Source organism: Nipponia nippon, unplaced genomic scaffold, assembly GCF_047370975.1.
Source record: "Nipponia nippon isolate SJK-2023a ecotype South Korea unplaced genomic scaffold, ASM4737097v1 scaffold_15, whole genome shotgun sequence".
Lineage (NCBI taxonomy): Eukaryota > Metazoa > Chordata > Aves > Pelecaniformes > Threskiornithidae > Nipponia > Nipponia nippon.
Genome location: NW_028262331.1, coordinates 6,970,238 through 6,997,913, shown reverse-complemented (window position 1 = coordinate 6,997,913; position 27,676 = coordinate 6,970,238). Strand labels below are relative to the sequence as shown.

Below are 27,676 nucleotides of genomic sequence, written 5' to 3'. Positions count from 1 at the left end.
TGCCCGCACCGCCCGGCCCCCGGGGGGCATCCGCGGCTGCGCTCCCGCGGGGCACCGCTCACCGCCCGCCCGCCGCGGGGCCATGCGCCGGCACCGGGGGGCGCCGCCCGCGACGGGACGGGACGGGACGGGACGGGACGGGACGGGGCGGCCCCGCCGCCGCTCCGCCCGGGGATGCTCCGCCGCTGCTCGCTCGCTCGCCCGCCCGCTCGCCCCGCTCCCCGCGGAAAGCCGCTGCCGGCCGCGGCGGGGCTATTTCTGCACGTGGGGCGAGCGGGGCGGGGAGTGCGCGGCGCCGAGCCGATTGGCCGAGAACCGGCGGGCCCCGGGACGGCACCCCCGCACCGACCGGCCCCGGCCCCGGCCCCGGCTCCCGCACCGCCCGGCCCCGGCTCCCGCACCTCCCGGCCCCGGCCCCGGCCCCCGCACCGCCCGGACCCGGCCCCCGCACCGCCCCGGCCCCTGCCCGGCCCCGGCTCCCGCACCGCCCGGCCCCGGCCCCCGCCCGGCCCCGGCTCCCGCACCTCCCGGCCCCGGCCTCCGCACCGTCCGGACCCGGCTTCCGCACCGCCCCGGCTCCCGCACCGCCCCGGCCCCCGCCGCCGCCCCCGGGCGCGGTGGCCGAGCCGCCCGGCTGGGTGGTCGCCACGAGTGTTTTCGGGGCGATGGGCGGCAGCAGCCCGCCGAGGGCCGCTTTGCCAAACGAGGAGTGAAAAGTCCCCCCCGAAGGTTTCGGCCCACGCTTTCCCCCAGCGCGACTCAGGTATTGCTACAGCCTGTTGGGACACCGCCGGCGGGGTTGCCACACGGAGAAAAATCCCCCACGAGCAGTGCGCTGACCAAAAGTAAAAGATTTCACAAAAATCATGACAGCGCTCAGTCTGTGGACAGTTGTCATGCAACGAGACATTTCCTGATGTAGGAAAATGGCAAAATGCCATGGATTAGCAAACGCTGTTACTCACAGGGCTACAGTAGTTGAGTTTAGGTCTAAGGGATCAGAAAAAATTAAAACCTGTGCAGTCAAAGGGGTTGTCTGCACTGGTGGATCTTAAAACCAGCAGAGAATATGAAGATAAATATAATTTAACAACTACTTACCTTTTTATCACAGCTTTCATGCTTTATATTGTGTTCACCATCAAAACACAACCAGATCGGAGGTTGAACGTCACACCGGTTTTGTAGCATCCATCAGTACTAAATAATCCAGGACAGAAACTAGAAAAAATTCCAAACCGGTAGGCAAAATAAACCTTCCTGTAGCAAACAGAAAGTAAAAGAAATTGCCATTGGTGTGTTTTTTTTTTTTTTTTTTAACAAAGTTGGAAATGAAATCCTGTGGAAGGGAAAGCTTTCTGGGGATCCAAAGTTAAAGCAAAACACATGGGAAAAAGAGGATTGAAATTATTCCTAGGGAAGTGGCATAAAAGGAAACACTCTCATTGACTAGAAATGCTTTGGATCAGACAGACATGAGGGGAACTCCTAACTCGTATTGAATGAAGCCATTTTTTTCAAGGTGGACAGCTCAGGAGCAGCGCTTCAGGATGACTAGGGTGCTACAGGAAAGCCATGTCCCTGCTATATTTAATTCGATGGGGACATACAGCAAGGTCCCCTTCCTCCTTTTGGACAAGAGGATCTGCATTTGGGGAGTGGCGCTGCCCCTTGCCCTCCCGCCAAACACCTTTGCTCCTCGTATCCTCCAAGCGCTTTGCCGGCACGAAGAAAGGACCGATTCTCGCGATGGCAGTAACAGGCAAGCACATAACTCCTCTGACTCAAACTTCGGTCTCCGCCTGGGACTGCGCTGAAAGGAACGACAGAGTTTTGAGGAAAGCTGAAGGCTGCTGGTACGCAGCCCCCCCATGCCAGGCTGCTCCATCTTTCCCAGCGGCGGCTGGATCCTGAACTTGCCCACACTGGTTTGGTTTATTTATTAATTTGGGATGAGTGTAGCTTCCCTCGTGCAGAGCCTGTAATAATCATGTAAACAGTGGTAAACGATCATGGAAAAGCACTTTTTCCCCCAAAGCAATGGATTTACATCAGGGTTTTTACACACATTGTTTTCCTAGATCTAAAACATGTGCCAACAGAAGCCTTCTGCTGCTTTATAGCACTTCAGTGAAACGAGAATTAACTTTTTGCAGTGGATACATTTTATTAGAAAAGGATCTGCTTTTGTGATCCTGGAAGCACTTTTCACGGGCTGAGCCAAGGGAAATTGTGGTCTATCAAGTCAGACATGGACAGAGAAACCATTATTTCAGATTCTGATGAATAGGTTGTTCTGGGCAAGGTCTTTCTGTGAGACAGGTAGTAAGGCACTGTGGATATTATGGATTTTGCATTACACGGAGATTCATGGCTTTCCAAAGCAGCGAAGCCTTTGCCAAGGTCCGGTGGTTTATTCTGGCATTAACTGATGCAACTGAACTTACTCCAAATGCAACTTAGCTGCAGGTGGAGCCAAGGACAAGCGTGCTCGGCTCTGTTGTACCAAACGTGGTTAAATCCTGCTGGCGGTAAGAGTAGGATGAGCCCATTCCCAACCAGAGATACCGACCCTGCCCTCCAGCTGCATTCTTCGAGCCCCGTTTTAAAATATATGGCGTCGTACACCCTACCATTAAATACCAACAGAATGTGCTGGCCTTGTAAAGTAATCATCTGAGCAGGCGTTGTGAAACTCTGCAGTTCTTGGGGCTCCGAGGGTGATGAATCCACAGGTGCTAATGTGCATATTTATATACAGGAGTCTGTAAAGGAGCAAGGAAGTCACACGAATAGCAAGGTAAATATAGCCCAAAGCTTGCAGCTTGTGGAATCCATTCAAGAACCAGAGCGCAATAGTAACACGGCAACAGGTCACTGGAGCACCGTCGGATGCGAAGATGTCAGATACAGAGACAAATGAATCACCATTACTATTATTTTCCTGGATTCTATTTTGCTTTAGGGATTTGTCTCTCACTACTCATGTAGGAAACAGCACCAGCCCCAATTTGTTTCTTTCAAGTGTAAGGCTTAATCTGGCTCTTTTGTTCAGAGGGAAACAGATTTAAACAGATCCCACGTTATGAATGGCGATGCAGTGGGAGACAGGATCAACACCCTGGCGTGGCCATAGCCCATGTCTCTCTGGTTTGGCAGAAGCCCACCAGCCTCGTACGTGCTGTTCCTTCTGTCGCTGCAGTCCCCAGGGGAGCAGAGCTGCCGCTTTGGAGGCAGCAGGTTTCCTGCAGCCCTCTGTGATCTCTTTTGTGTGAGGCCTCTGCACGGTCTCGGGCCTCCGTGAGGACTTCCCTAACAAGCTCTGTCTTGACACCTTCAGTACTCTTGGCCCAGCCACAAAGAAGTGGTGAGGAGCCCCACTAACACACATCTCTCCATGCACACGGGACAAGGGGCCCGGCCAGCCTGGGCTGTCCCTCAGGGACAGGTCTATAAACACAAGGAAAAGCTCCGGAGTCAGGGACAGCTGAGATGTTCTGGCTGGTCCTGCAGCCGGATTTGCCATCTCAGGCGCTAAGCGCGCGTTAAACAGAGGAATAGCAAGCACTGAAGTGGGAGTGTCTCTGCCTGAGGGACACAGGCATCTTCTGGGTCTCAAAAACAGGGGGGGGAAAAAAAAAAAAGATGGATTCCAGACAAAAAGTTCATCTGTCTTGCTGCTACAGGCACATCTGTCATATTGACTTTTGGCAACCTTCATCGACCTGCGAGAGCTGCGGTATTGAGTAGAACTGGCTCTTGGGTGGCAGAGGGCATTAGCCCTGTACCTCGTGGCTTTGCAAGCAAAGCAGCTGCTAGCCATCCCCTTCCGTGAAGAGGCAGCTCCGTCCCAAAACTGTCCAGAGAGAGGGGAGACTGGGAAATAAGGAAGAGAGGCAGAGGTCGTCCCCAGGGCTTTCTGAACAAGCTCTGTTTTGGAGTATAGGCTGTGGCACAGTCCCGTGCCATGGCATGTGCCCTTCTGTGTCCACGGAGGCTCAGTGCAAGCCTCCACACACAGGTCTCCCCAGGAGGCACTTGCATTTCTAACCTCTTCATTACTTGTCTCCCCTGCAAGGACCATCAGTGAAGGGAACGGCTAGTGACAGTGGTGACAGTAGGGATTTGCGAGGTGGACATGAGGAGCTGGACAAAGAACCAGCCTATGTCTGTCATGTGGCTGTGTCTGACTGCCAGGGCAACGGGCCTCGGCCACAACTTGCTAAGTAGGAACCATTTGCCCAGCAGAGCTAGCACTGCCTTGTGAACAAAATCCCCATTACCGCTCAAGTCTTCACTCGTACTTTTGAGTCGGTTTGCAGGACAAGACAGAGCTTGTCCTGAACCTGACTCCAAGAAAGGATTCCCAAGGCACAATATAACCTGTAAACCATGCAGCAGGTACAAAAGCCCTCTTCAAAGTGGAACTGCCAATGATGGGCTGAACTACAGGCAGTCTGCGCCAGCTAGGTGAAGGGAACAGGGTTTTTGAGGCTGACTTGGTATGCAGGCAGGTGAAACAAGTACTCAGCCCTGCCGGAATATTTATTGCCTGCATTGCTGTGCTGAGCATTAGCATGTCAAAGATTCCAGATGAGCTCTGAAGTAAACAATGATGGAGGTGAATGGTGAGGTTTGCCGCTGTGCCACTCTATCGCTGTAGGCGTTTCTCTGGAAGAGACTGAGAAAGGAAAGCGAAGAGTGAAATTCCAGAGAAAATTATTTCCATACTGGAGATTTCAGTCAGTCTGCAAACTCCTTGGAAAACAAAACAGAAAAATCATGGTAAGATCATAAACTGCAGATCTACAAACTTGGATTTTCCTACTCCCCAGGGTCATTGCCAGATAATAAATGTATATTATCCTGGAATTTAAAACTGGTGCTTAAATTATCTGCAAGAACTCATCTTGTAACAATGCAGGTGTGTGAATTCTTTATAAATTGTGGGTTATATCTTACACCTTTCATTAGAAAACAAAAAAGTCACCACAAGACTGAAAAAAATAAACTATAAACAGTGGTGAAATTAAAAAGGAAGGGTTTTGGCTGAGTGGAGGCAAGGGTATGAGGATACCATTTTGAAGAAGTTTTTAATTTATCTCTGTGTTTGATTTTATTTACTAACCACCTTCCATGATGAAAAGCCAAGTACCTCTTCCAGCAGTATTTTTAAATGAAAGCTGCAGCTCAGGCCAGGAGTGTATGAAGCCCTACAGTGCTGAGCCCTGGTTGCAAGGTCCCACCTGCACGGGGCTCCCAGCAGGTCCCGGGCCCAGTTGTCTCCTTTATGTTGGCGGAGCCGGTACAGCCAATTTCCCCAGAGAAACTGGGAAGCGTTGTTACATTTCCAGGCCAGCATCAGCAGTGGAAAGCCCAGGGTGAAGCTGGACAGGCAGCGATGCCCTTGGCAATTCGAACAACCTGTGATTGCTTTATTCACTGCTCAGGCTGCTTCCTGGGCAAAACCTTCACAACTTCATGCCCCTAAGAAAACAGACTTGCTAAGTGCCTGCGCCACGGCCTGACTCAGAGCTTCGCTCCCAACCAACACTTCACAGCAGCAATAAGGAGAAGTGATTCTGCTCCCTGCCAAACCCTGACAGTGCAGGGAAGTGTGCTCTTATCCCCAGTGTTCAGTGCCATTCCGCTTTAGGCAAAACTGTGACATTTGGAGCTCCAAATGAATACGATGAGAAGACTTGAATTAGTGCAACACAATAGCTCCAAATATAGAATTATGCTCAGATTCTAGGGAAAAGACAGATTTAATTCAAAGCCTTCAGCCTGTTTTCTCGGTGCAAGATGGAACCAAGCTTTGTAAATATCTGTTATTACTGTTATTACGATTATATCCAGCTCTCAGGGGACAGCTGTAGCATATAGAGAAGCCATGAACCTGTGGTGTCCTAGGTTCCAGCTAGAGCCCTGAAAACCATCCTCGACCTCCAATAGCTAGCCTCCCTTCACACGCAGATCCGTGCAGGTCACGAAGGGGTTAAAGGGCTTAGCTGTGGCAAAGGGCAAACTGCAGAACACACACACACAATTCAAATCAGCCAGTGCAGGGGAAGGGACCAGCCTCTGGCTCCACACTCAGCTGCCAGCAAATACTGCACTTGCACTCAAAACCTGTTTGAACATTATTACAGCCCCTTTTGTATTTCTCCATCACAAAGAGATGAGATTTTTCTGGTTTGCCCAGTCTCCATAACTATTGGCAAAAGCGCTATGTAAACCTAGTGCTAACCACTGTGAAAGCCCAAGAACTTGGTTAGTGTGGTTTCCATCCTTGCAAGACTTTTTTGGAAACCCTCCTAACTTAGTCGCTAGGAAAGCAATTTCTTGATCACAGCTGAAGGGGAAGAACCCAGACTGCGCTATCCCATAGCATATTATTTATTATTAATTGTAATATTTTACTAGCCTCTTTGCAAGCTTCAGACTGAACTCTCCCTTTCCAGAATGGCTCTCCAGGGCCTTGGCAGTACAATTGCTCTCAAGGGCTGAGCTATGCATATTATTATTATTATTATTATTATTATTATTATTATTATTATTATTATTATTATTATTATTATTATTATTATTATTATTATTACTGTGCTATTCAGATATGTTGGGTTGTCTGAACTGAATACTGGTAGCTGCATTACAAATAAGCAAGAGGCCACGCTCACTGCTTTCACTGTAACTGCCCTGGCTGTAGCTTTTATGTTGGCAAGGAAAATAACAGACAGTTTATAACTGGAAAAGCCAAGCAGAGCAACGGTGGTAGCCTCCCTCCCCAGGAGCTCGATCCTGTTGGGAAAATGTTGGGTATGTCCTGCTGAATCACTAACCTGAGGAGTTGGTTTGCTTCCTTGCTTAGAGTGTGGGAGTGGTTTACTATGAGAGAGAAAGGGTGAGCCGTCTGCGAAGACAAAAATGACAGCACATCAAGGTGGAACGAGGGTTTGAACTGCTACCTACTCTTTCTTTTTTAAGCCAAGTGGTAAGATGGAGCTTTGCACAGAAGGTGTACAGCTGTCTGTGTGGAGCAGGTTAGAAAAAGCACTTGCTCCCATGTTAATTCTCTTAATCTTGTTACATTCTCTTTAACCAGCTTAAACTCATGATGTGCGGGTAAGGATAAAACCTCGGTCATTGCTATGTACTTAAGAAGGGGCAGCAGTTCACATTCTAGATATGTGAATAATGTTTACCCACACTGGCATTTTACAGCTTTCATTTTCTTCCTGCTGTTCTCAATAAAAAACACTGATTTCCCCCATAATCTGACTGCCATCTTTTCTGGGTGACATTTACTTCAGGGTCCTGCTACCCAGAGTTTGTGCCTGTAGCTTTCCAGCATCAAATTCTGAAAAACTATACCTGTGAGACTTCAGCCACCTGGTTCTGACCTTTGCAGCCCACCAAGTCTCCATCTGGAAGACTTCTTATTCTACTCGTATTGTTTGTGCTTCTTTACCATCTATTATGGCTTCTCTCTTTCACACACGTGGATAACCAGGACAACTCCTCAGCTAATGCTCACCTGCACTGAATTCCTGTCCAAACATCACTACAGCTATTGCAACCTAGAAAGAGGAGAGAGACAAAGTCGTTATTATATATACACCGGTGACACTGGTAGTTGGACAGCCCAAGAAGATGGGGTCAGATGCTTGCCTGGCTTTGGAAGCTGGTCAGTAGAAGGGGGTCGGGAGGAACGGCTTTCTGCATACTGCAGCTTACATCCCAGTTCCTTTCTCCTGAGCCACATGCTCTTTAAAAAGCCAAATTGAAAACATGGCCATTCGGAATTACAGCACTACAGAAACTTCTGCTCTTCCCAGAAGATTTCTGGTAGGGATGGTCTCTGGAAAGCGTGATGTCTCTGAAGATTTTGAAGCCCAGTGTCTTTGGAAAGACCTGCTAGGAGTCAGAATGGCCACTCAAAGTAAGCAAGCAGGGTAGTTCAGAAGTTATAACAGAACCATGATCTGAGATCCCATCCGTTTAGGTATCAGGAGCCTGGGAATTTTGGGTAAAATGAGCGTTATTAATGACTAAGGGGAGACATGAAAGGATTGGCTCAGAGATGGGGGAGGCTGAAAAATATGTTAATAAGCTTTTCCTGAAAACAAGAGTTTCCTTTTCATCACATGTCATGGAACCACAAATGGGTTCACATAGGTTGAAACCATGTTTGTGACTAGCACACCTGTCCCAGTTCCCATGGAAGGTCTCTGACCGTTTTGGGAACGCAAGACTCCTAGTGCTCATTCTGGGCTTTAAACTTGAGACTGTACTGTCTGCATTGTCTTCAGCGTCAAATATAGATCAGGTCGTGGCACTTTGCTTTCACCAGTCTCTGCCAGGGGCTCCAGTTGAACATGAACCTCAAAATGCTGGAACCCACATTTGGAGCAGGTCGGTGTGTTCACAGGGAGGTCTTGGTTCACAAGGGGTCGGAGGCACTGTGGGGATACAAACAAACAAAACTCTCTCTATCTCAAATAGAAGAACAGGCACCAGTCAGGAAGGCAATTATTCTTTCCACCCCAGTCTATGTTCTCTGAGCATTAGGAGGCACTTGGCAATGAAAACATACTAAGCAGCAAAGCAGTCCTGACTCTTGCCATCTCACCCTGTCTACGACCAGCCACAAATAATCCTGGGAAAATATTGACTTCAACTCTCATTTTCAGTCTCTTGCTGAACCACTTGCAAACACATTCACATATATTACTCAATGACAATCTCTACAGAGAATCCAGCTTTTCCCAACAAATAAATCAAAGCAGCTGGTGTATATTCTGAAAATAGTTGAGACAGCACAGGCTGTAAAAATCTAACAGCTTCCTTCAGTAATGGAAACACCAAGTCGGGCAGTAAGAGACAGCAGGTCTTCAGAATCAGTTGTTCCTAAGCAGAATCTATTTTCTGAAAGGTAACAAGGGACTTCACGAACAGTAAGAGTTGAAAATGGCTGAATATAGCAAATTCTGACAAAAACAAGAACTGTCTTACACTCTTTCCAACTGTAGATCCTGATTGCTGGGCTGTTAGGTTTTGCTGGCTTCCCAGCATGTACTGACCATGGCACAGGCACAGCTTCGGTAACCTGCCGAAGTCAAGCAGCAGAGCAGCGGATCCATTTTAACATAAATAGCTTTTATGAGCGGTTGTTTGGCTGAAGCTCTGAGTCACAGTCTGTGATAGCATGACGTTGTGTTTTGTAGCAATTACAGTTCAAGCAAGGATTATGGGGACAGGTTTTTAAAGAGCCAACAGCGATATCTTGTTTTACCGTTTAAAACCAAAGCAAACATGAACCAAAGTAGCTGTGGTAACAGGTATCTTACTACCCACTGGTATCTCCATACTGTACAAAGAACAGATTAACTCTCACAGCAGTGTCTTAGGAGATTCCTATCTCTTTATAGACAGAGAATGGGACTGAGACTCATCACGTGCAATTTTTGCTCACTGGTCTGTAAGGCAGAAAGGGTTTTTGCCTTTCCACATCCCAGGACTCAAGAGCCTATCATCCCCATCAAAACATTGCTGGCTGCTAGCAGACATGAAGGATAATGTCTTACAAGCATACCTAACACTTCGATTCAGGGGGAAAAATCCTAACCCCCTCACTTATTGCAGTTACTATAACGTGCAGACAGATATTACCAATTTTATGCCTCAGCCAAGATCTGGCTGGGTCACAGGAGGATGGAAATGAGGCAGTCAGACACACACAGCTTTGAATGCCAACCTGTAACCCGCCCACGTTACCGGGTCATTGCTGCAAACACAGGTGGGGAGTCCCGACAGATCCCAGCTTCCCTGAGCAGGGCTGGAAACCAGGATTTCACCCCATTGGGACTAAACAACATTACAAAAGCAATCTGGTCTGATTATTAATTAGTTCTGTTATAAGACTGCATATTAACTCTAGCTTGTGGTTGGAGGCTGTATAAACTCCTAGCAGATACAGCTGTTGCCCCAAAGGTTTCATAGCTAAAAAAGACAAGGACAGACAAAAGGGAAGAGAAAATAGATCAACGAAGGATTGGGAGTTCAGACAGACAGACATGAAATGCCTTATTCCAAGGTCACACAACCAATGAATTTAAGTATTCAGAGTCCTGCTCTTTACACTTTAAGCATAACCCCAGCCTGCATTCCTGATGATGGTGAGATTTCTAGACAGCAAGACAGGGCTGGCTCTGAGAATTCCTTTGCAGAAGACAACTGAGGTGCAAATACTGAGTCTAGTGCTAAGTGAGTTACAGCAAACCTTCAAAATAAAGTGCAGTGGCACCTTGAAAAAATTAGGAACTCTAGTTTGCCATTTCATGCGGTCATACCTTGTCCAGGAGATAAAGCTGCCCAGATCAGACAAATCATCAAAACAACATTGCTTTGCCTGTGACATTGCCACAGGAAAGGATCAGCCCAGCATTAAAAATCCAGGGCTAAAACATGATATTTAGGTGGGGAAAGGCAAAGTCGTCTGGATTACGTAAATGAGAACTGTTTCCCATGAGGTTACATCTGCCCAGCTGGACACAAACGTACCTGAGAGCACTGAAGAGATTTAAATGCCCATTTCTTTTATCCTCGTTTTCTTTGCTGATTCAGCGGTTTTGATTGTTCTAGTCTTGCCACTACCGTCATGTGATAAAAGCAGCCTCTGTGAAAAGTTTTCCGGAATTTGATCCCAGCATCTTTGAAAGCTCTGTACGTAGACTGGATAGTGGCTGGAGCATAGCATCCACAGGGTTGAATTCCTCAGCAGCAAAGGCAGGCCTCCACAGCCCTCTTTGTGCAGGCTGGAAAAAGGAATTCTATCCAGGGATACAGTCTAGAGTTTAAGAAGCCCCCCTTTACTCCATGGAGAGTGTTTATAATAAACGTCACCACAAGGATCATCACTTGGCTTTCTGGTTTTGACAGGGAGTCATTATTTTTGCCCTCTTTTCCCTAACTCAGCCCTACCTGAAATTCCAACACAAACTTCCTTCTCCCTAGCTGTGTCACTGGTCGGACGGTGATGTCCAGTCTGCAAGGGGTGGACTCAACCAGGCTGCTCTGGCTTCCTTTCAGAAGATCAGCAGCTGCTAGTCCTCTCCGTTGGGGGAAACAGAACAGTGCCAGGTCACTGGCATGCCCGGAGGATTTCAGTCTCGTGTGTTCGTATGGTTTGTTTCACCGAGAGCAGAGGAATCTCTTCCTAGCACTATGCAGGTGCTGTGCTCATCCTCTGCACCCTGTGTAATGTCCTGTAGCTACCTACCAGGTGGGCAACCCTGTGAGCTGTAACTCATCTTGCCTCTTAGCTTTCTGGTGCCTTATTTTTATACTTACTCCAGTCATGAGTCCTTGCTTCCACTTTTTGACTACTTCTTTCTTAATCGTCTAGTCATTTAAGAGCTCCTAACGCAGAGACATATGGTCTCTTCTGTGTTCTTTCCTTGCCTTTGCACTAGGATGATTTCCTACTGCCTCTTCAACACTATTTGTTTCAGAAACTGAGAGATCTCTTGCACTCCTTTATCCCCAAGACAGTCTTCTGAAAGGCATTCAAATGCATCTAAGTTACTTAAAAAAAAGAAGATTCTGACCAAATTTTCTTTGCTACCAGCGTAGGAGAATCAATGAACCATGAGTATCTTATAACAACTCTCCTGCGAGCCCTGCCTACCAGCAGACTGCAGAAGAATCTGTTTTGTATGTAGATATTTGAAACATTACAACAAACATCAGAAACAGAAAAAGATTTATTAGAAATATTACACAGATTTTTGCATCATACATTTTAATAATGTTAATCTTTAAATATTAGCATGTCCAAATCTGGCAATGCCTAGTATATACATTCTAATGTGCTCTTTGTATAAATTAGATTACGATGTAACATCTGTACCCAATAGAGAAAGCTAAAAGTACTTGACTGTTAGAGGTGATTATCCCATATGACAAACTCGAGCCTGGACCAACAATCAATAAAAACATCGTGTCCAGCACTGCCCAGTGGAACTTGGCACACGTGCAAGTCAAAAACATAGAGACCATCAGCTGAGAAAAATGTTAATTGCAGTTCAGGTATAAGCTTGATTCTACACCACACCGGTGAGTGAGTCTAAATGGCACTGGTGTTGGTAAAAACCAATATAGTCAGGCATAGTAGAAGTTATTGCTGGGTTTAAAAATGTCTTAATGCTCAGTGCCCTGAGTCTTTTTAGGCAAAAGCCCTCTTCTGACAGGAAAATGCATAACCTCATCCCATACAGACTGCCTTTTATCAGACACGCAAGGCACAGCTTTGCAAACAGCTGGCTCCGTCAGATACCTCCTGCTGGCAGACCCGGTACGGTCAGCACGGGGAGACGAGGGAGGTACAAACTACAACCCCATGAGCCACTGCTCGTATTTTCATTGCCAAGGAAGGGAGAAAGTCAGGGAAGCACAAAGGTAGATTTTGAAGAGTTCCAGGTCAGGAATCAAACAGGGGAGAACCAATCATTCTGCCAGCGTGCACTTACTTGGTTTGGACAGAAAACTTGCACATAACTGGTTGCACATACAAAACAAGAAAAATCATAGAGAAAACCTGTAAAAAACAACTTCAAATTACAAAAAGAAAACCTGCCAAAACTCAAAGAGAATGTGTCTCACTGAGAGGAAACTGGAGAACGTGCATAAGTCAAAAATCACTCTGCTTAGCACGGCTGCCTTGCTGCAGCAGAGGAAGAGCCGGGAAATCTTGTCCCCTTTGCATTTCCGTGACTGTCACAGGCACAGGAAGGGGAACCTGGCAAAGGCAGCAAGCTCTGTGCTCTCTCCTCTCCTCATCCTCACGATCCACCCCAGGCTGCACTCTTAGAAGAAATGTCCCTCAAGATGACAGTCAGTAAGGACTCTCAAGCTGATGTCCTTTGCTGCCCACAAAGGCCCAGGTATGTATGTCCCATATATGCCTCTCCTCACACGCGGGACTTTCACTCCATTCAGTTTCATTGCATACTTTCAGAAACAGCTCCATCAGCCTTTCTAGAAAACCTTCTTAAAGGGCTGACTCTGGGCTCGCTTCTCAACGCCTCTGTACCTTCCCAAGCCATGAAACAATTTGTACCTTCTACTCGCCAGAAATTCTGGGAGTCAGACTGTATACCTTCTACACTTTAATCTCCTTCCTCTCTAACAGCTATAGTACAACAGTCACACGATGCGATATCCCTCCATGGAACTTCACGGAAATCCCCATCCTAACCATTCTTCTCACATGCTCATCCAAAATCAGCTATTTGGTGTCTTGTAGTCTGAGAGACTACCCAGGTACACACATACAGGCATGTGCAGGTATGTTTAAGAGCGACTGTATATTTAGGGAGCATATGGTGACACGGTGAAGAGATTTCATCCGCCTGCATCAGGGAAAGATCCATTACTCCTAAGAGGCAAAGTCAGAAAGGATTTAGGCAGTTTAGGCAAACTGTTACTGATACAACACATTACACCATCCATGTCGTATCATCACATGTTTCATTCTAGGACATTTTCAGAGGATTCTCAGAACTTCTATGAAGACTACCCCTATACCCTCTAGCTTAACTTAATTAACAAATTCTCTAATTTTAAAGGCAGCTAGAACTTTAACTTTGCAGTTGAAATATGTCTTACAAGGGCCTGTAGATTTTCTGAAAATCAGGCTGGTCTGCAGCATCTTTTGTGGGACAAATTTAAATTCATCGTCAAATTTTAAGGCAGCATGAAAAACCAACAGTAATTTCTGAAAATCCAGGTCTAGAAATGCAACTACGCAAGGTTCAAAAACAAGAAAAAATACAGTTAAATGAACAAATAAACAATATTCTTAATCTCAAAAAATAATCTGGAAGAGCATCTCTCAATCTCAAAGTATCAGCATTTCAAAATGAGATGTTTTGCAGGTTTGAGGACTGGAAAGTAACACTGAGCAAATGGTGAAACTAAGTATCTTTTTCCCTACTGACAGACAGCTCCTTGTTCTAACTCTTAGCTAAGTAAAAATTTTCAAGAATATACCATTAGAATTGAGTAGAATTAGTGTTTGGTCTATGCTACTGGGGGGCATGGGAGAATAAACTGCAGAAAGATGACACAAACATTGCTTTGCAAAAATAATTTGAAAAAAAAAAAAAAGCTGCTAGATCAAACAGAATGGTTTCTAAGGTTAGAATAAGCCTTGGAGAAATAGATTAAAATAAATGTCAGAACAGCGCTTGAAGCAAATGATACTGACACATTAAATAACATACATATTTAGTGTACATCTGACAGTCACATGGAACACGCTTGCAGTGACCAGAGGGTTAAGATCATCTTTTTTTGATCAAGTGGAGTCCTCTAACTTTTAAATGTTTACCAGATGCTGGGAATTAAAACAGTTTTTCTCATCCCTGCAAGTGCCCAATCCAAAGCCCACTGAGGAATATGGAATTTTCTGTGTTGACTTCACTACGCTTTGAACTACAGCCCGTTGGAGAGAGTTGGGATCTCTGCCAATGGATGTCTCAAGGGAAAAGAGCCTGCTGCATCCACAAGGCAATGGGGCTCGGCAGTGTGACTGCCTTCCTAAATGAACTCTGCTTAGCAGCTATTTTTCTCTTCCATCTTACCACATAACAGGAGACTCTATCTAAGAACACTTAGAGCAACTCATCCTATGTTCTCAAGGGATGGCAGAGTGTATGCTGAAAAATACTGCAGAGTTAATTCAATCTAGAAAGCACTCTTTTGCAAAGAAATAACTGTGGTCAGCACTTACAACTGCTTTCTCACAGTATAGGATGACACAGAGTGCGAAGGCACTGTGAGTGCGTGCCACTGTCCTTTTTTATCACACAAACTCTCAAAAGAATGGAATCAGACTTTCCTGGGGGCGATGGATTAGAATAAATGTCAGTCTAAAACTAAGAGCAAGTGATGCTTTTCTCCTCCTGTGAAACAGGCAGACACTGCATTCCTCCAACTTCCTTTCTGTTTAATACACTCACTGACCTCAGCCACTGTCATCCATCCCTTAATCCTGTATTTTGCTGTGAGAAAACCAAAGTCTGAAATAGGTTGTTTACTAATTAAATAGTATTTAAAAAAACAAACAACAAAGCCCTGTGGGGAAGCCAGAGGCTGAGATCAGCCACCTGCAAAGCCCCAGAAAACCTGAACACAAGTTTCTTCTGTGAAATCGCTTGTGCCTATTTCATGAGCCTTTCTTCAGGAGTTAAGAGCAGTGAGCACGCACTATTATTTTTTGTAAGAGAGAAATGATCCCTAGCTCCCTATGATTAACATTCACAAAGCGTCAAGTCTGGTCACAGGGTTAAACATGCCAACTAAACAACTCTTCTTCTACCAGCATAATCTAAAGCTGCTAGGCAGCCTTCTATGAGGTCCTGTACAAAGCATGCTCTCCAACACCTGCTCCTAGAACGAATGAAGCAGCCTGTTTGATCCTGCTGTTCTTGGAGACAAACAGAAAATTTAACTCCATGAGGTGAAATAAGAGAAACAGTATAATGGAAATTAAACAGTATCTTTCAGACATTTTACTAACAGTATCACTGAGCTGGAAAGCTATTCTCTGGCGCCTTAGAGATTTCCATGACACAGGGAGGGGTTCCAGTTACATTCTTTGTAACTTGCAGAGTGAAGCTGCAACTTCCATTGGTACTCATATATTACTGTGTTCCTTTACAGGGTAACATCATTTCCAAGCGTGTAACAGTGCCTTGTGGACTACATTTTATTGTACAGGGCACAGGCCGTCTCAAGATTCGTGCCTTTACATGGCAATTACATATCTGTGCTGATTATACAGGATCAATACAGAAGAAAGAAGTTACTCAATCCACAAAAATACGAACTACTGAGATGTCACTGTATTGCTTAGAGACTCAGCACCTGATTACTGGCACCTTGCAAACTAAAGCTAGTAACTTGGATTTGCAATATTCCTATGACAACTGTGCCCGCACAGTCAGCTGGGAAACCAAGCTCCAGCTTCCCGTAGTAATCAAGTAATGACGTTGTAGTAATAAAGCTATTTTTCCTCAAGGAGATTACTTCTGTTCGATCCGAAATTAAGTCCCAGCACCTAACAGGATCTTTTAGAGTTCCTTCACTAACTGGTGGTGGAACAGAGCATGGTTTCCAAGTTACAAATGATCCTGTTATTATCCTGCTGGTTAAGGTATGACAAGCAAACTAGTGTACTTATTGGGTCAGACGCGTGAGAATAACTCAGGTTAAGGTCCTATGCACTTATGTGCATCTGTCATGATGTTTTATAAAATATATGGAGGCAAGAAAACAACATGTATTTGGGATGAGTTAAGCATGTTTTGGCAAGAAGAGCATTTTTTGTGAGCTTTTGTATTAATATTAATCTCCCAGCCTCCCTTGAGTGCCAGCATAGTCCACATCGATTTAGAACTTCATTTTGTAGCAGGTCTCCTGTTGGTGGAGTCTGGTTTGAGGCAAACATTGTTTAGCACAAGGGATCCTCTTCAGAAATATCCCAAAAAAAGAAAATGCTTTGCAATTTCCACGTGGGAATAAAATTACAGATGAATTTGGTTTGTATAGATGGTCAATGGATATTTATTTGGTTACAGTCCCAGATGTAATCTAATCAAAATTATGGAAGAGCTTTCTTTCAAACTAAGAGCTTAGGTTGGTTGTGGAAGAGGAGCAAGTGGATTTTTAAAGTGATCGAGTGCATCTGTAGCATTCTTTGTTCTCTTCCCCACTTCTGTCCACCTCTTGCTCTGCATCTCAGGTCTCAAAGTACTTGTAAATCTGGGCGACGTACTGTATCACACTCTGCCAGTTTGGCCGGTCTGTGTACATCATCTCACTGAGTTCCTGCATAGGACAGACACATTGTCAAGATTTAGTCAAGCACCACCACTGGGAACATCCCTGGGTCCCCTGAGTAGCCGTGGCTATTTGAACACTACTTCTGCTTCCATTACAGAGCTCCTTAAAGCCATATACAGTATAAAAGTCCACGGGAATGATCTACTGGCCTAGCGCAATTCTGAAACTCGTTAACAAACTAGTTAAACAGCTATATGCATTTTACATTCTGAAAAGATTTCTTCCATCTGCAATCAAAGATCAGTTCTCTATACAACTTCATTTAAATTGCTGCTTCTTTGCATGTCTTCCGTTCTGTATTTATGTTCATGAACCCCATAATATTTTTTCCCTTATATTAAACTTATCTCTTCCTTGTCATTATACTGTTGATTTTAGAAAAGGCTTTTTAAACAGTTTAACAAATAAATTATCCTTCTGTTTCTTAAAACACTAAAACAAAAGGAAAGGAAATGGTCTAACAGACAAGTCTGCCCATGACAATAGGAATCATCTGGAATCAGCTTCCAAGAGGAGGACATAATCAATATTCTCATTCTGACCTCCAGAAGTTCCTTCAAATTACATTAATTCTATGATTCTACAAATTCTTGCTGGAAGTTCTCCTAACACTATGAACTTTCAGAGATGGTGGTGCAGCCTTCCCTAGCACTATGTGAACATTTTCAGTGCAAGCTGACGGACTGGCCACATGGCAACAAAGGCTTTGCAACGATGTCTGCTGCAAATCTGCCTTTACTAAAAGAAGGTTACTCACCAGGCTGGGTTTGATGCCTACACTTTCAGCGGCTTGAAATGCTAACAGCAGATTTCTCTTCTGTAAAAATAAAACAAAAGTTCGAAAGGATTATTATCAAAATATGATTCCTGAACCCTACCTTGCATCTGGTTAATCAGTAAGGTTAAATGAACAGGTATATTTGACAAGTGCAAAAAAAGACTAGATTCAATACTTTCACATAGACACTTTTTTACATTAGTAAGGTATACTCACAAACAAGTTCTTTGTCTTTGAATAGCTCATCTACTTTTGCCCAAGCTACAGCCCTCTGTTTTTGACACATAGGTTCTTGTGAAACTGATTACAACTGGGCAAAAAAACCCCACTGAGGTTCTGTCTTTATTATGAGTGAAAGGTTTCTGAAGAGGTGTTAACTAATGTAAGGCATTCCTGCATATAGTATAATTCTTATTGTAATAGATACTAGCTGTCTGAAGTAAATCCAGGTTCCTCCCCTTTGGGAGCGTCTTAATAACATATTTGGAATGTGCTGACATGGACTGACTTTTAGATACATTGCTGCCCAAGTAGTTCAATGAATGATCTCTCTGCCTACTGATCCAGAACCTTTAACATGCGCTGCTAACTCAGGAGTCCAGAAATGCTTTAGCCTTTCAAACGGGATGCTGTCTTCATGTTTATCCACAGCACTCGCTGGATTCAGGCAACTGTCACTAACTCTTTATCCAGTAGTCCCTGCATTTCCCTCTGGGAGCTCACTGTTGGTTTCCTTCCCCTTCTCATTCAGTCTGTTTGCTTTGTAAGTTCTCAACTGATACTTGCCTCTTACTGTTGCTCCCATCTACTTATTTTGTATCAATCAAGATTAAGATCTTGCAATACTGTGTCTCTACCACATATCCATCAAAATGTTCACCGTGAATTCTGCAAATGGTGTAGAAGCAGGTACAACAAAACTTACTTTATCCTGGCTGTTGAGCTCCTGGTAAGGAATATGTGCAGGCAAATATGTGTGCAGGAGAGCGCAGAAGGCCAGCCCATCACTCCAGCTGCTGCTGAAGTTGGTAATATCAATATTCTGTAAGAGAAGACATGAACCATCCCTGAATAGTGCTACACAACAACAACAACAAATCTCCAAACAAGCTTTTATGCAGTCATGAAACAAAAACTCAAGACTATTAAAGGAACATAGGTTTACATTTTCCATTCTCCCCTTCTTTTTCATGTCAAGTAGAAAGATACCAAGTAGGATGGCAAGTTTCAAAGTCCTGGATAAGGGATTATTAAGGAGTTAAATGTTTTTCACACCAGGCCCCAAACAGAGAGAGACTCTCTCCAATGCTTTCTAGGCGAGAAATACCATGTGCAGCACATGCTGCAGCTGCAATTTTCCTGTGCTGGCAAGAAGGAGGACTTTATCTGGTCCCTTTCAATTACAGAATAGCAGAAATATGATTTCTCCAGCACCTACAACAGAAGTCATTGATATTTTAAAATGCTGTTTCATAATTGATTTCATGCTTGTCTCAGGATGTGTGACAGAGGGATGGATTTGCAGAACAACGAGGCACTGTAATCAGTATATTTGACCACTGTTATCCTTCTGATATACAGCAGACACATGCTTTAATGAGAATGTGTAATTAACAATTATGACTTGATTCAGCCCCTTATCTAAAGTGATATCAAACTGATGAAATACTAAAATAGTCCTCAAGCCCTAAATAAAGAATGTGTTTACTTGTACGTGAGAGGGAGGCTCAAACTTGGCAACAGCCATGGCTGAATGGGCAGCTTTCCAAGAGCTGAGCAGATGTGCCCAGTTTGCAGTTATTTCCATGAATGCATGCCTGCATTCTCATATTCTTTATCAATGCAGCATCTTTCATCTGCACATCACAGAGCGCTTAACAAAAGGCAGATAAAGAATGGGAAGTCTGAGATATAGAGTTTAATCATCTACCCTAATTCACAAAATGAGCCGTAAGTAGTTGAGGACAGAACAGAGGTTTCCTGATGCTCACTCTCCTACTACCATAGTCACTGACAAATAAATGTGGCTGCATCACTGGTAACAAGTACAATACAAGATCCTTATGGAACAGAAGAAACCAGAAACCTTTAAATCTTGTCTTCACACATTTCCTAACATGACAAGGCTGAGTTTGCTCGAGGAAGCAATGTTGCAGGGGGCATGGATATATTAATAAACACCCAATTGAAACTCCACAGCTGAGCTAGAAAAATCTCTGACTTGTCAGTAGCAACCCTCCCACCACTGCCAGCTCCAACAGGAGGGCAGTGGAAAGGAAATATTTTGAAAGAAATAGTCTAATATGGCTGCGAGTTTAAATGGTCAAAAAACATCTTCCTTCCCCTTGTTGCTAGACAGTGGGATTCTTCTTTGCTAGTCACATCACTTATTACAAGGAGGCACTCAGGTGCACAGAGGAAACCCAGTTTCCCTGCTCATGACATCTGAAGTCCAGAACATGCTATATTCAACAGGTGGATTAGCGTGATTACAGAAACGGAAACTGGTATTTTAAAATCAGCCCATCTGTAAAGAACTCCTTCAAAATACAAAGATTACTGGGAGTACAGAGTGCACTTGGGGTTCTTCACAGGGATTCTCTTGTGAGACACAGCTGTAGTTAAACATATGCTTGTGGCCCAGTTCTGATCCTGTGAACAAGGGGACCTTTCTAATGCTCTTGTTTGCACTGAGTGGCCATACCAGCACACAAAGGAATTCTCATGGCTAAGTTTTGCTGCTGTAGTAGCAGCTGTAGTTCCAAATACCAGCTAAAATGGCCGCACCTTGAATACTGTGTTCAGTTTTGGGTCCCTCACTACAAGAAGGACATCGAGGTGCTGGAGCATGTCCAAAGAAGGGCAAAGAAGCTGGTGAAGGGTCTGGAGCACAAGGCTGGTGAGAAGCGGCTCAGGGAGCTGGGGTTGTTTAGTCTGGAGAAGAGGATGCTGAGGGGAGACCTCATCGCTCTCTACAACTACCTGAAAGGAGACTGTAGCGAGGTGGCGGTCGGTCTCTTCTCCCAAGTAGCAAGTAATAGGACAAGAGAAAACGGCTTCAAGTTGCACCAGGAGAGGTTTAGATTGGATATTAGGAAAAATTTCTTCACCAAAAAGGTTGTCAAGCATTGGCACAGGCTGCCCAGGGAAGTGGTTGAGTCCCCATCCCTGGAGGTATTTAAAAGCCGGGTAGATGTGGTGCTTTGGGGACATGGTTTGGTGGTGGACTTGGCAGTGCTGGGTTAACAAGTTGGACTTGAGGATCTTAAAGGTCTTTTCCAACCTAAACGATTCTGAGATTCTATAAAAACCAGCCAGTGAACTAAGTGACATTGCTTAGAAAAGTAACAGCTGCTGGAGCATGGAAGGCTCCAGGACACGATGGTACTGCACCATCCTCACACTACGGCAGGAATGGAGCTACCCTCAAATCATTCCCACCAGCCACATCTTCCTGCGTGCTGAACTTCAACTCAGACTCTCTGCCACTTCGTTATCTTTATTTAGCTGTTTTCCGGTTTCTTTCAAAATTCCCCAAAAGACAAAGCTTTTACTGCATCACTCATACAAAGGCCAATGCAGACGCACTAAAATCCACACAGGAAGTATTTTAGCATATGCTCTTCACTTACGATGCCTCACAGATTAGTTGTCCAACCTGGACTTTGTCCAGTCAGACAGGATTTCAGATTAGTAATAAATGTCCATAACCAAACATGACTCAAATTGAAGCAGTACAGAATACTTCAGGTTAAAATACTCTGGCTGTAATAAATCTACAAATCTAATGGACTCAGAAAGCAGGCCATCAGCAGCAGACGTTACTGCACTACACCAGCCACCACATTGTATTTTGCTCAATTAATATCTCTCAATGGAGATAAAAGAAAAGTGACACAGTGGCTGGATACCATCACAAGAAAATAATATTTTGCTCTGAAAGCTGTCTTGGCTTTGCCTAGTCCATAAAGTCGCTCCATGGAAGTCCAACTTTGTGTTAAGGAATTGGGTGAAGCTGGATTACTCTGCTTTCTTGACATTTCAGACAAACAAGTTACTTACTATTTATCAATCTGCAGTTAGTAGGAAAGGACTGACTGCCAAATTACAGAAGTGTTTTTAACGAGGCCAATATATTTTATCAGCAAATAGCCTACCATCAAATGCCAATATTCTCATTGTATGACAGAAATGGAAAGCGGAGGTCATCCCCCACCCTCTGCCAAAGGCCACGGAAACAGGAACAAACAAAACCTTACTTAAGCAACAGGACTGGACAAGAAGGCAAGTCATGTTTGTGTGGGAATGTTATATCCTATCCTCGTTTTCATGATGCCATTATGAGAGACACATGAGATACAAAACTGTTCCTTCCTACAGTATTTCACCAGCTGAGCATCAGTTTGATAATTTTATTCGCCTTTGTAGTTTTAACTATACCTAAAACTCTTCTCCTCCTCCCATCTAAGAACATCTAGAGATAAGAAGTACTAATGTCGATGGGGTTCTGCTGACAATATTTAAACCACAGATGAAATCTACTCCAAAGTGGTATGTCATGATCAACAGAGAAAACGAACTCAATCTGAATTTTTGTCCTAAATGCAAACCCAAAATGAATGTTCGAAGGTTCAGCTCAACTGTTCAGTTAATAGTACAATAACAAACAGACATACTCAAAACCACTTAGTTGCCATTTTCGTATCCAACAAGCATCAGTGAATTGTGTTTTTTTCCTCTAAACAAATGCATTTCCATTTCATACATGGTATAAAGCCCTCTCTGGCATTTCATCTTGGATTCTGTGTTAACTACTTTTCAATTTGGAATATAAGAACATGGTAAATGAAAAGTGATCTTCTGTGTTTTGCTGCACTGCAGCTTTACTTGTAATACTTCCCCACTACACCACACCAAGAGGAATTAAGTCAAAATAGAAGCACCCTGATTTCTCAGATCTCTGGCTCCGCTGAAGCCAGGAGAAAAAAAAAAGGAAAACCATTTAGGGAATGAACACCTTGGAAACTATTCACTGCTCTTGATTATTTTGGCAGTGGAACCTGTCTCAGTCTTTCTGCCACACCTCTCTATTCCTCAACACACAGTCCATGAATATGCGGGAGCTATTTGTGTACGTGCTGGTTGTTAACGTACACTTCCAAACTGCAGGATGGAGAGCTTGGTGATTTCTCTGTCTCCCAGTACGCTTACAGCAGAACCCCCACCCCAAGCTCTGAAAAAGTGCATGCGGCTTCTCATGAGAGACCTAGAAGTTAACCTATGTAGGATGGCACCCTGTAGGAGGAAGATGCACCATCAGAGTGTATGCAGAATGAATGTAGGGAGAAATATGAAAATGGAATAGGGACTGCAGATCAAACTGAGTTGTAACGCTCATTGCGCAGGGTGAAAAATTTGCCATCTTATGGTCACAGTGTGTCTCATGGTCACTAGTACCCCATTGTCTATCGTCAGCAGTGTGGATCCACTGATGGCATGCTAAAGACATCCGTACCAGAGATTAACCCCTGGCCCATGGGTCAAGGGGTGCCGAGTAGCTTAGGCCTGCAGTGCTCAGGGTTACTAGCTTCCTTTGGAGCAGACATATCATATCCATATTACGCACACTTGACCTAGGTCTTCCATGGTGCTGCTAAGAAAATAACTGGGGAGGTGGGGATGGTGTAGTTGAAAATCTTGAAAGAACATGAAAGTCAGGCCAGAAGAGGGGTGTTTTTATAGCATGATGACATAACCATCTTTACATACCCTGTGTGGAGTGGTAAAAAGGAGCACGGAAAGATGTGAGGGTACAAAGTTTGCTGGGATAGTGGTAGAGTACTGTGTAGAGCATAGAAGCATCAAGACTAAACTATTTCCAGTGTAGTTCCCAGGCTTCTTGTCAGTGAAAACAGTTCATTCACTTCAAACGAAAGCTCATGAGTGAACTACTATACATGCACTGGGAATATTAAGAGACTGGGATCTGGAAGCACACCAGGGAGCGCAGTTATCTGAAAGTACCAAAGTACCCAGTATGGTTTGTTTCTATGAATATTAACGTACCTGACAGTAAGCAAAGTAAAAAAAAAAAAATCCAGGCAATGTTATTTAGAGAGCAAATGTATTATCTATGATATTAGTGGCAGGCCAATTCTAAAAGACGCTAAACACCTGCAAGTCATTAACCTTAGCCCCCCACCCCAGGAACAGGACCTTTGCTTGCAGATAACAGAGCACTATGGGAGCCATGGTAAAGACACACAGGGAAATCTGTGTGATCTGTTCTCACTAAAAACAATTTCTTATTTATATGAGGAAAAAACAACCACCCCATTAGATTTCACTAGATCTTTGACTCCAAGCCTTCAGTAAAAAGCAACAATGACATCATACGCTCTTCGTTACAGCCTGAGTATGTTAAAATACTGACACAAGATATTCCCGCTACACAGCTGTTACTGTGCCCAGAGCAATGGCCCTTTGAGTCATAATTTTCTCTGTAAGACCCAGATTTATAAATTATAGACATGAATCAGCCTGAAGCTAGCCTGGAACTCTGTGGAAGAAAGCCTGCAATAAATATGACCTTAGCATCATTCTTCCCACCCTTCCCCCTCAGCATACAACATGCCCTCCTGCCTCTCAGAAGTCCTTGGTAGAGAACTGCAGAGCAGGAACATGCCAGAGTGGCTAATTATTGAGGTTCAGCCCATACAGAATATAAACTTAGATACCGAAGACAGAACTAGTTGAAGAAAATATATTGGATAAACAAAAAGGAATTGCCTTGTTTTTAATAGCAGTTCCCCCTTAACTGGCTCAGCTTTCTGCAATCCTTCCTGCTTATCACTAACCAGAGACCCACATCTCCTCCACAGACCAAAAGCCTTACAGCTCAGTGTTTTTACGTGATTATATTTAGACACAGATGCCTGAACAGGAACCACCTTTTCATGAGCCACATCTCTGCGAATCTGAACTCTGACCTTTCTAATGTAAAATCTGATCAAGGTATTGATTACCTTAAATATTACTTAAACCCATCCATCTTTAACAATAGCTGCATGAAACTGCAAATCTGATTTGCATTTATTACACCCTAATTGGCTGGGGACATGTTAGCAGGTTTCAGCCAAAGAGGTTCTATCAAAGGAAGCATACAAGCTTCAAGCTCTGGATAGGCAAGTTCTAAATACTTCCTAAGAAGCAATACAAGTGAAGAAGGGCTCCTTTTAGCATGACCTAACCTTCAGAGCAAACAAAACACTCCAGTTCATCTAAAATGCTCCAGCAAAGGTATGAAACATCTGGGCAATCTACTGGAAATATGGGTGAATTAGAAGTGTGGTCAGATCCAGTTAACACGGATGAAAGGCATGAATGCCTAAAATTAAAGACTGCCTGGATTCTTCTGTAATTACAGGGTGCACCCGGATGACTCGGACAATTGCACAGAGCTATTTTCAATGGGTAGCTGCAAGTCTGAAGTGTTTTGCCTACCACATTTAGTCGATCTACTACCAGGAACCTTTCTGAATTCTCTAACAAATCTTTTTCTCTTAAATGGAATAATAATAATAACGTAAAGCCTCTTGATGAAAAAAATAATCCAGAATAACTTGTGGAACAGCAATACTGTTTATTGTATCGAGATCGAGTGGCTAGCCAAGATTGGGAAGGAAGCCAAGTGACCTTCTATCCTCCAGGCTGTATTAATACCCCCAGTTCAAATGGTTCAGGCGGATGCAGTCTCCATAAGAATCGTTTTAATCTTTCTTTGAAACTTTGTGTTTCTATCCCCATCATCCATTATTTCTAATACTTCTACCAGCCGTGTCAATAAGTCATGCATCTTTATTGCTGTTAACACATATACAAAACAGCGTAGCTCAGATAACATAAAATGCTATGTTAAAATGCTGTTCTGTAATTACAGCAGTGAAATAATAAGGAACTGGTGCCAGCTCTTTAAATGTTATCCCATTTACTACATTCCTTTTTATAAAGAAACCCCATTCCCCTAGGTTGTTTCCTCCTTGCTCCATTGCTACCGCAGGTGTTGCCTTGGGCTTACCGTTTATCATTTGCTTCAGTAAGCGTGAATTAATGAGCCTTCTCAGCATGGACATGAGAAAGAGAGCTTATGACTACATTTTTTTGCAAAAGCATCAAACATCAGTTGACTACAGTAGTCACATGGAGCAGGAACATTTAAAAAGAGGAAATTTAACAAGCTTATTGCCAAGCATCCTACACAAAGATTTTTCAGCTCCCAACTATTTCAGTCTCTCAAAAGCCACAGATCTGAGAAAATACCAAAAAGTAAGGCATGTCCAATTTTCTTCATTACCTTCCCTAGTTGAGTCAGAGTGGCAAGAACAGGTAACATGATTTCCAACCTTAATGATTCTATGATGCTCTCTAAAGTTCTGTGCTCAAAACAAGCTCATCTGACAGGATTTGTCTCAAAGACTTCATTCAGAGTAAATTGTAAAGCCATTCTAAAATGATCTGTGCACTCCTCAAGCTCAGCTCTTTCTTCATGAGGTATTGAGGAGGTCCATGACCTCTACAAGGCAGCTTAGTTCTCGTATTTTGATTACAAGAGATGTGGTCCCGCTATAGCTACAGTTTTCACAAGAACAGAAAATGGAAGTAGTACCAAATGGGAGATATTTAAGGTAATATGTGATAAAGTAATTATGTGACCTCCCATTTCCTCTGCTTGCAAGGTGAAAAACAGTTACTACTGATACTGAAATCATCACTGTAACTATACATACGAGTAACCTCCCTAATGAGCCAAACGGCATCCATTCGTGCCCATCAGATCTATTTCTCCCAGCACTTTGTGGACTGGCAAACATTTCACTATACTTTGTTCACATTTTTTAGGTTTTGTTTGCATTTTAATACATAAAGACTGACTTTTTAAAATGAAAAAAATTCTGGAGAACAAGGGTTGAGAGTAGTTGCTGGCACAGTGCACGTTACACACAGTGAATGTATTTGAACCTTTCCTAGCAAATAATATGAGTTGTTTTGAATGCAAATTACTCCATGACAACATTCTCAATACTAAAAGTCACCTACTTCAAAGGTCTCACTAAAAGCTACTGAAGTAACAGAGGTTTCTACATGTTCCTCATTTAGGGTCTTAATTTATCACTTTGCACACCAGCTTCCATTTGAACGAGAGAGAGAGAATGTATAATGCTGAGTTCACAGGGAGCTGGCTTTTTATTACACAAACATACAGGACCAAATGAGAGCTGGTATAAGCAGAAGCAATTTTATGGACATCTCTGGGCCATTTCAGAGATGAGGTAATGGTGACAAAAGATATATATCAACTGTGACTGGTACTTCTGTAATTTCCACCACTGCCACATTCGGTGAGTGGGCAAAACAAGTGGAGAGGCAGAGGTGGATTACACAGCAAGACCAGGTACTAACAAGTTCTCCTCATTGTAATAATCCCATTAGATACCAATCAGTTCTTATTTTTGCTATGCATCTCTTTTCTGCTCTTTAGTATAAATTATACTTGTTATGCTCACCTGCTGAAAGCCAACTCCCTGCTTGCTACACAACTAACACTTCCATCAGCTTTCTCACCAACTCATATAAATGACACCACTGCTGAATGCCACAGAGAAGAAACAGACTGGGCTGTGTTCCTTCATTCCCAAAGCTGCAAGAATGAAGATGCAGCAGCATGGCTCCAAGGACCACACAGATACCCTGGGGAAGGAGGGAGGGGGAGGAACTAGCTCCCCTCTGCGTCCCAGACAGCAGCCCAGCGACTTCCTGCTTGGAGCCCTGGTGCAGAATTGCTAATGACCACGCTGGCTGCTCCCACAGCTAGTTCTGATTATCTGTATTGAGAGGTCAGAGATTAGCCATGTCCTGGAATTCTTGGGCGGAGGGGTAGGCTGCAGACTGCCGCAGGCTCACGGTACAGGATGGAAACAAGGTGGGGAGAGG

At 44.0% G+C, this 27,676-nt stretch overlaps 1 protein-coding gene across 8 annotated transcripts in view; it reads right to left on the bottom strand.

Annotated features, from left to right (window-relative positions):
• Positions 1 to 11,747: 11,747 nt before the first annotated feature.
• Positions 11,748 to 27,676, bottom strand: part of SPECC1 (sperm antigen with calponin homology and coiled-coil domains 1) — a 102,940-nt gene continuing 87,011 nt past the window's right edge. For all 8 annotated transcript variants that reach the window (XM_087751654.1, XM_087751653.1, XM_087751651.1 and 5 more), the window contains 3 exons: positions 18,612 to 18,728; positions 17,666 to 17,725; positions 11,748 to 16,893 (listed from right to left, as the gene is read on the bottom strand). In XM_087751654.1, the coding sequence (XP_087607780.1) occupies positions 16,804 to 16,893; positions 17,666 to 17,725; positions 18,612 to 18,728 (267 nt within the window). In that variant the 3' untranslated portion in view covers positions 11,748 to 16,803. The remainder of the gene's footprint in view (positions 16,894 to 17,665; positions 17,726 to 18,611; positions 18,729 to 27,676) is intronic.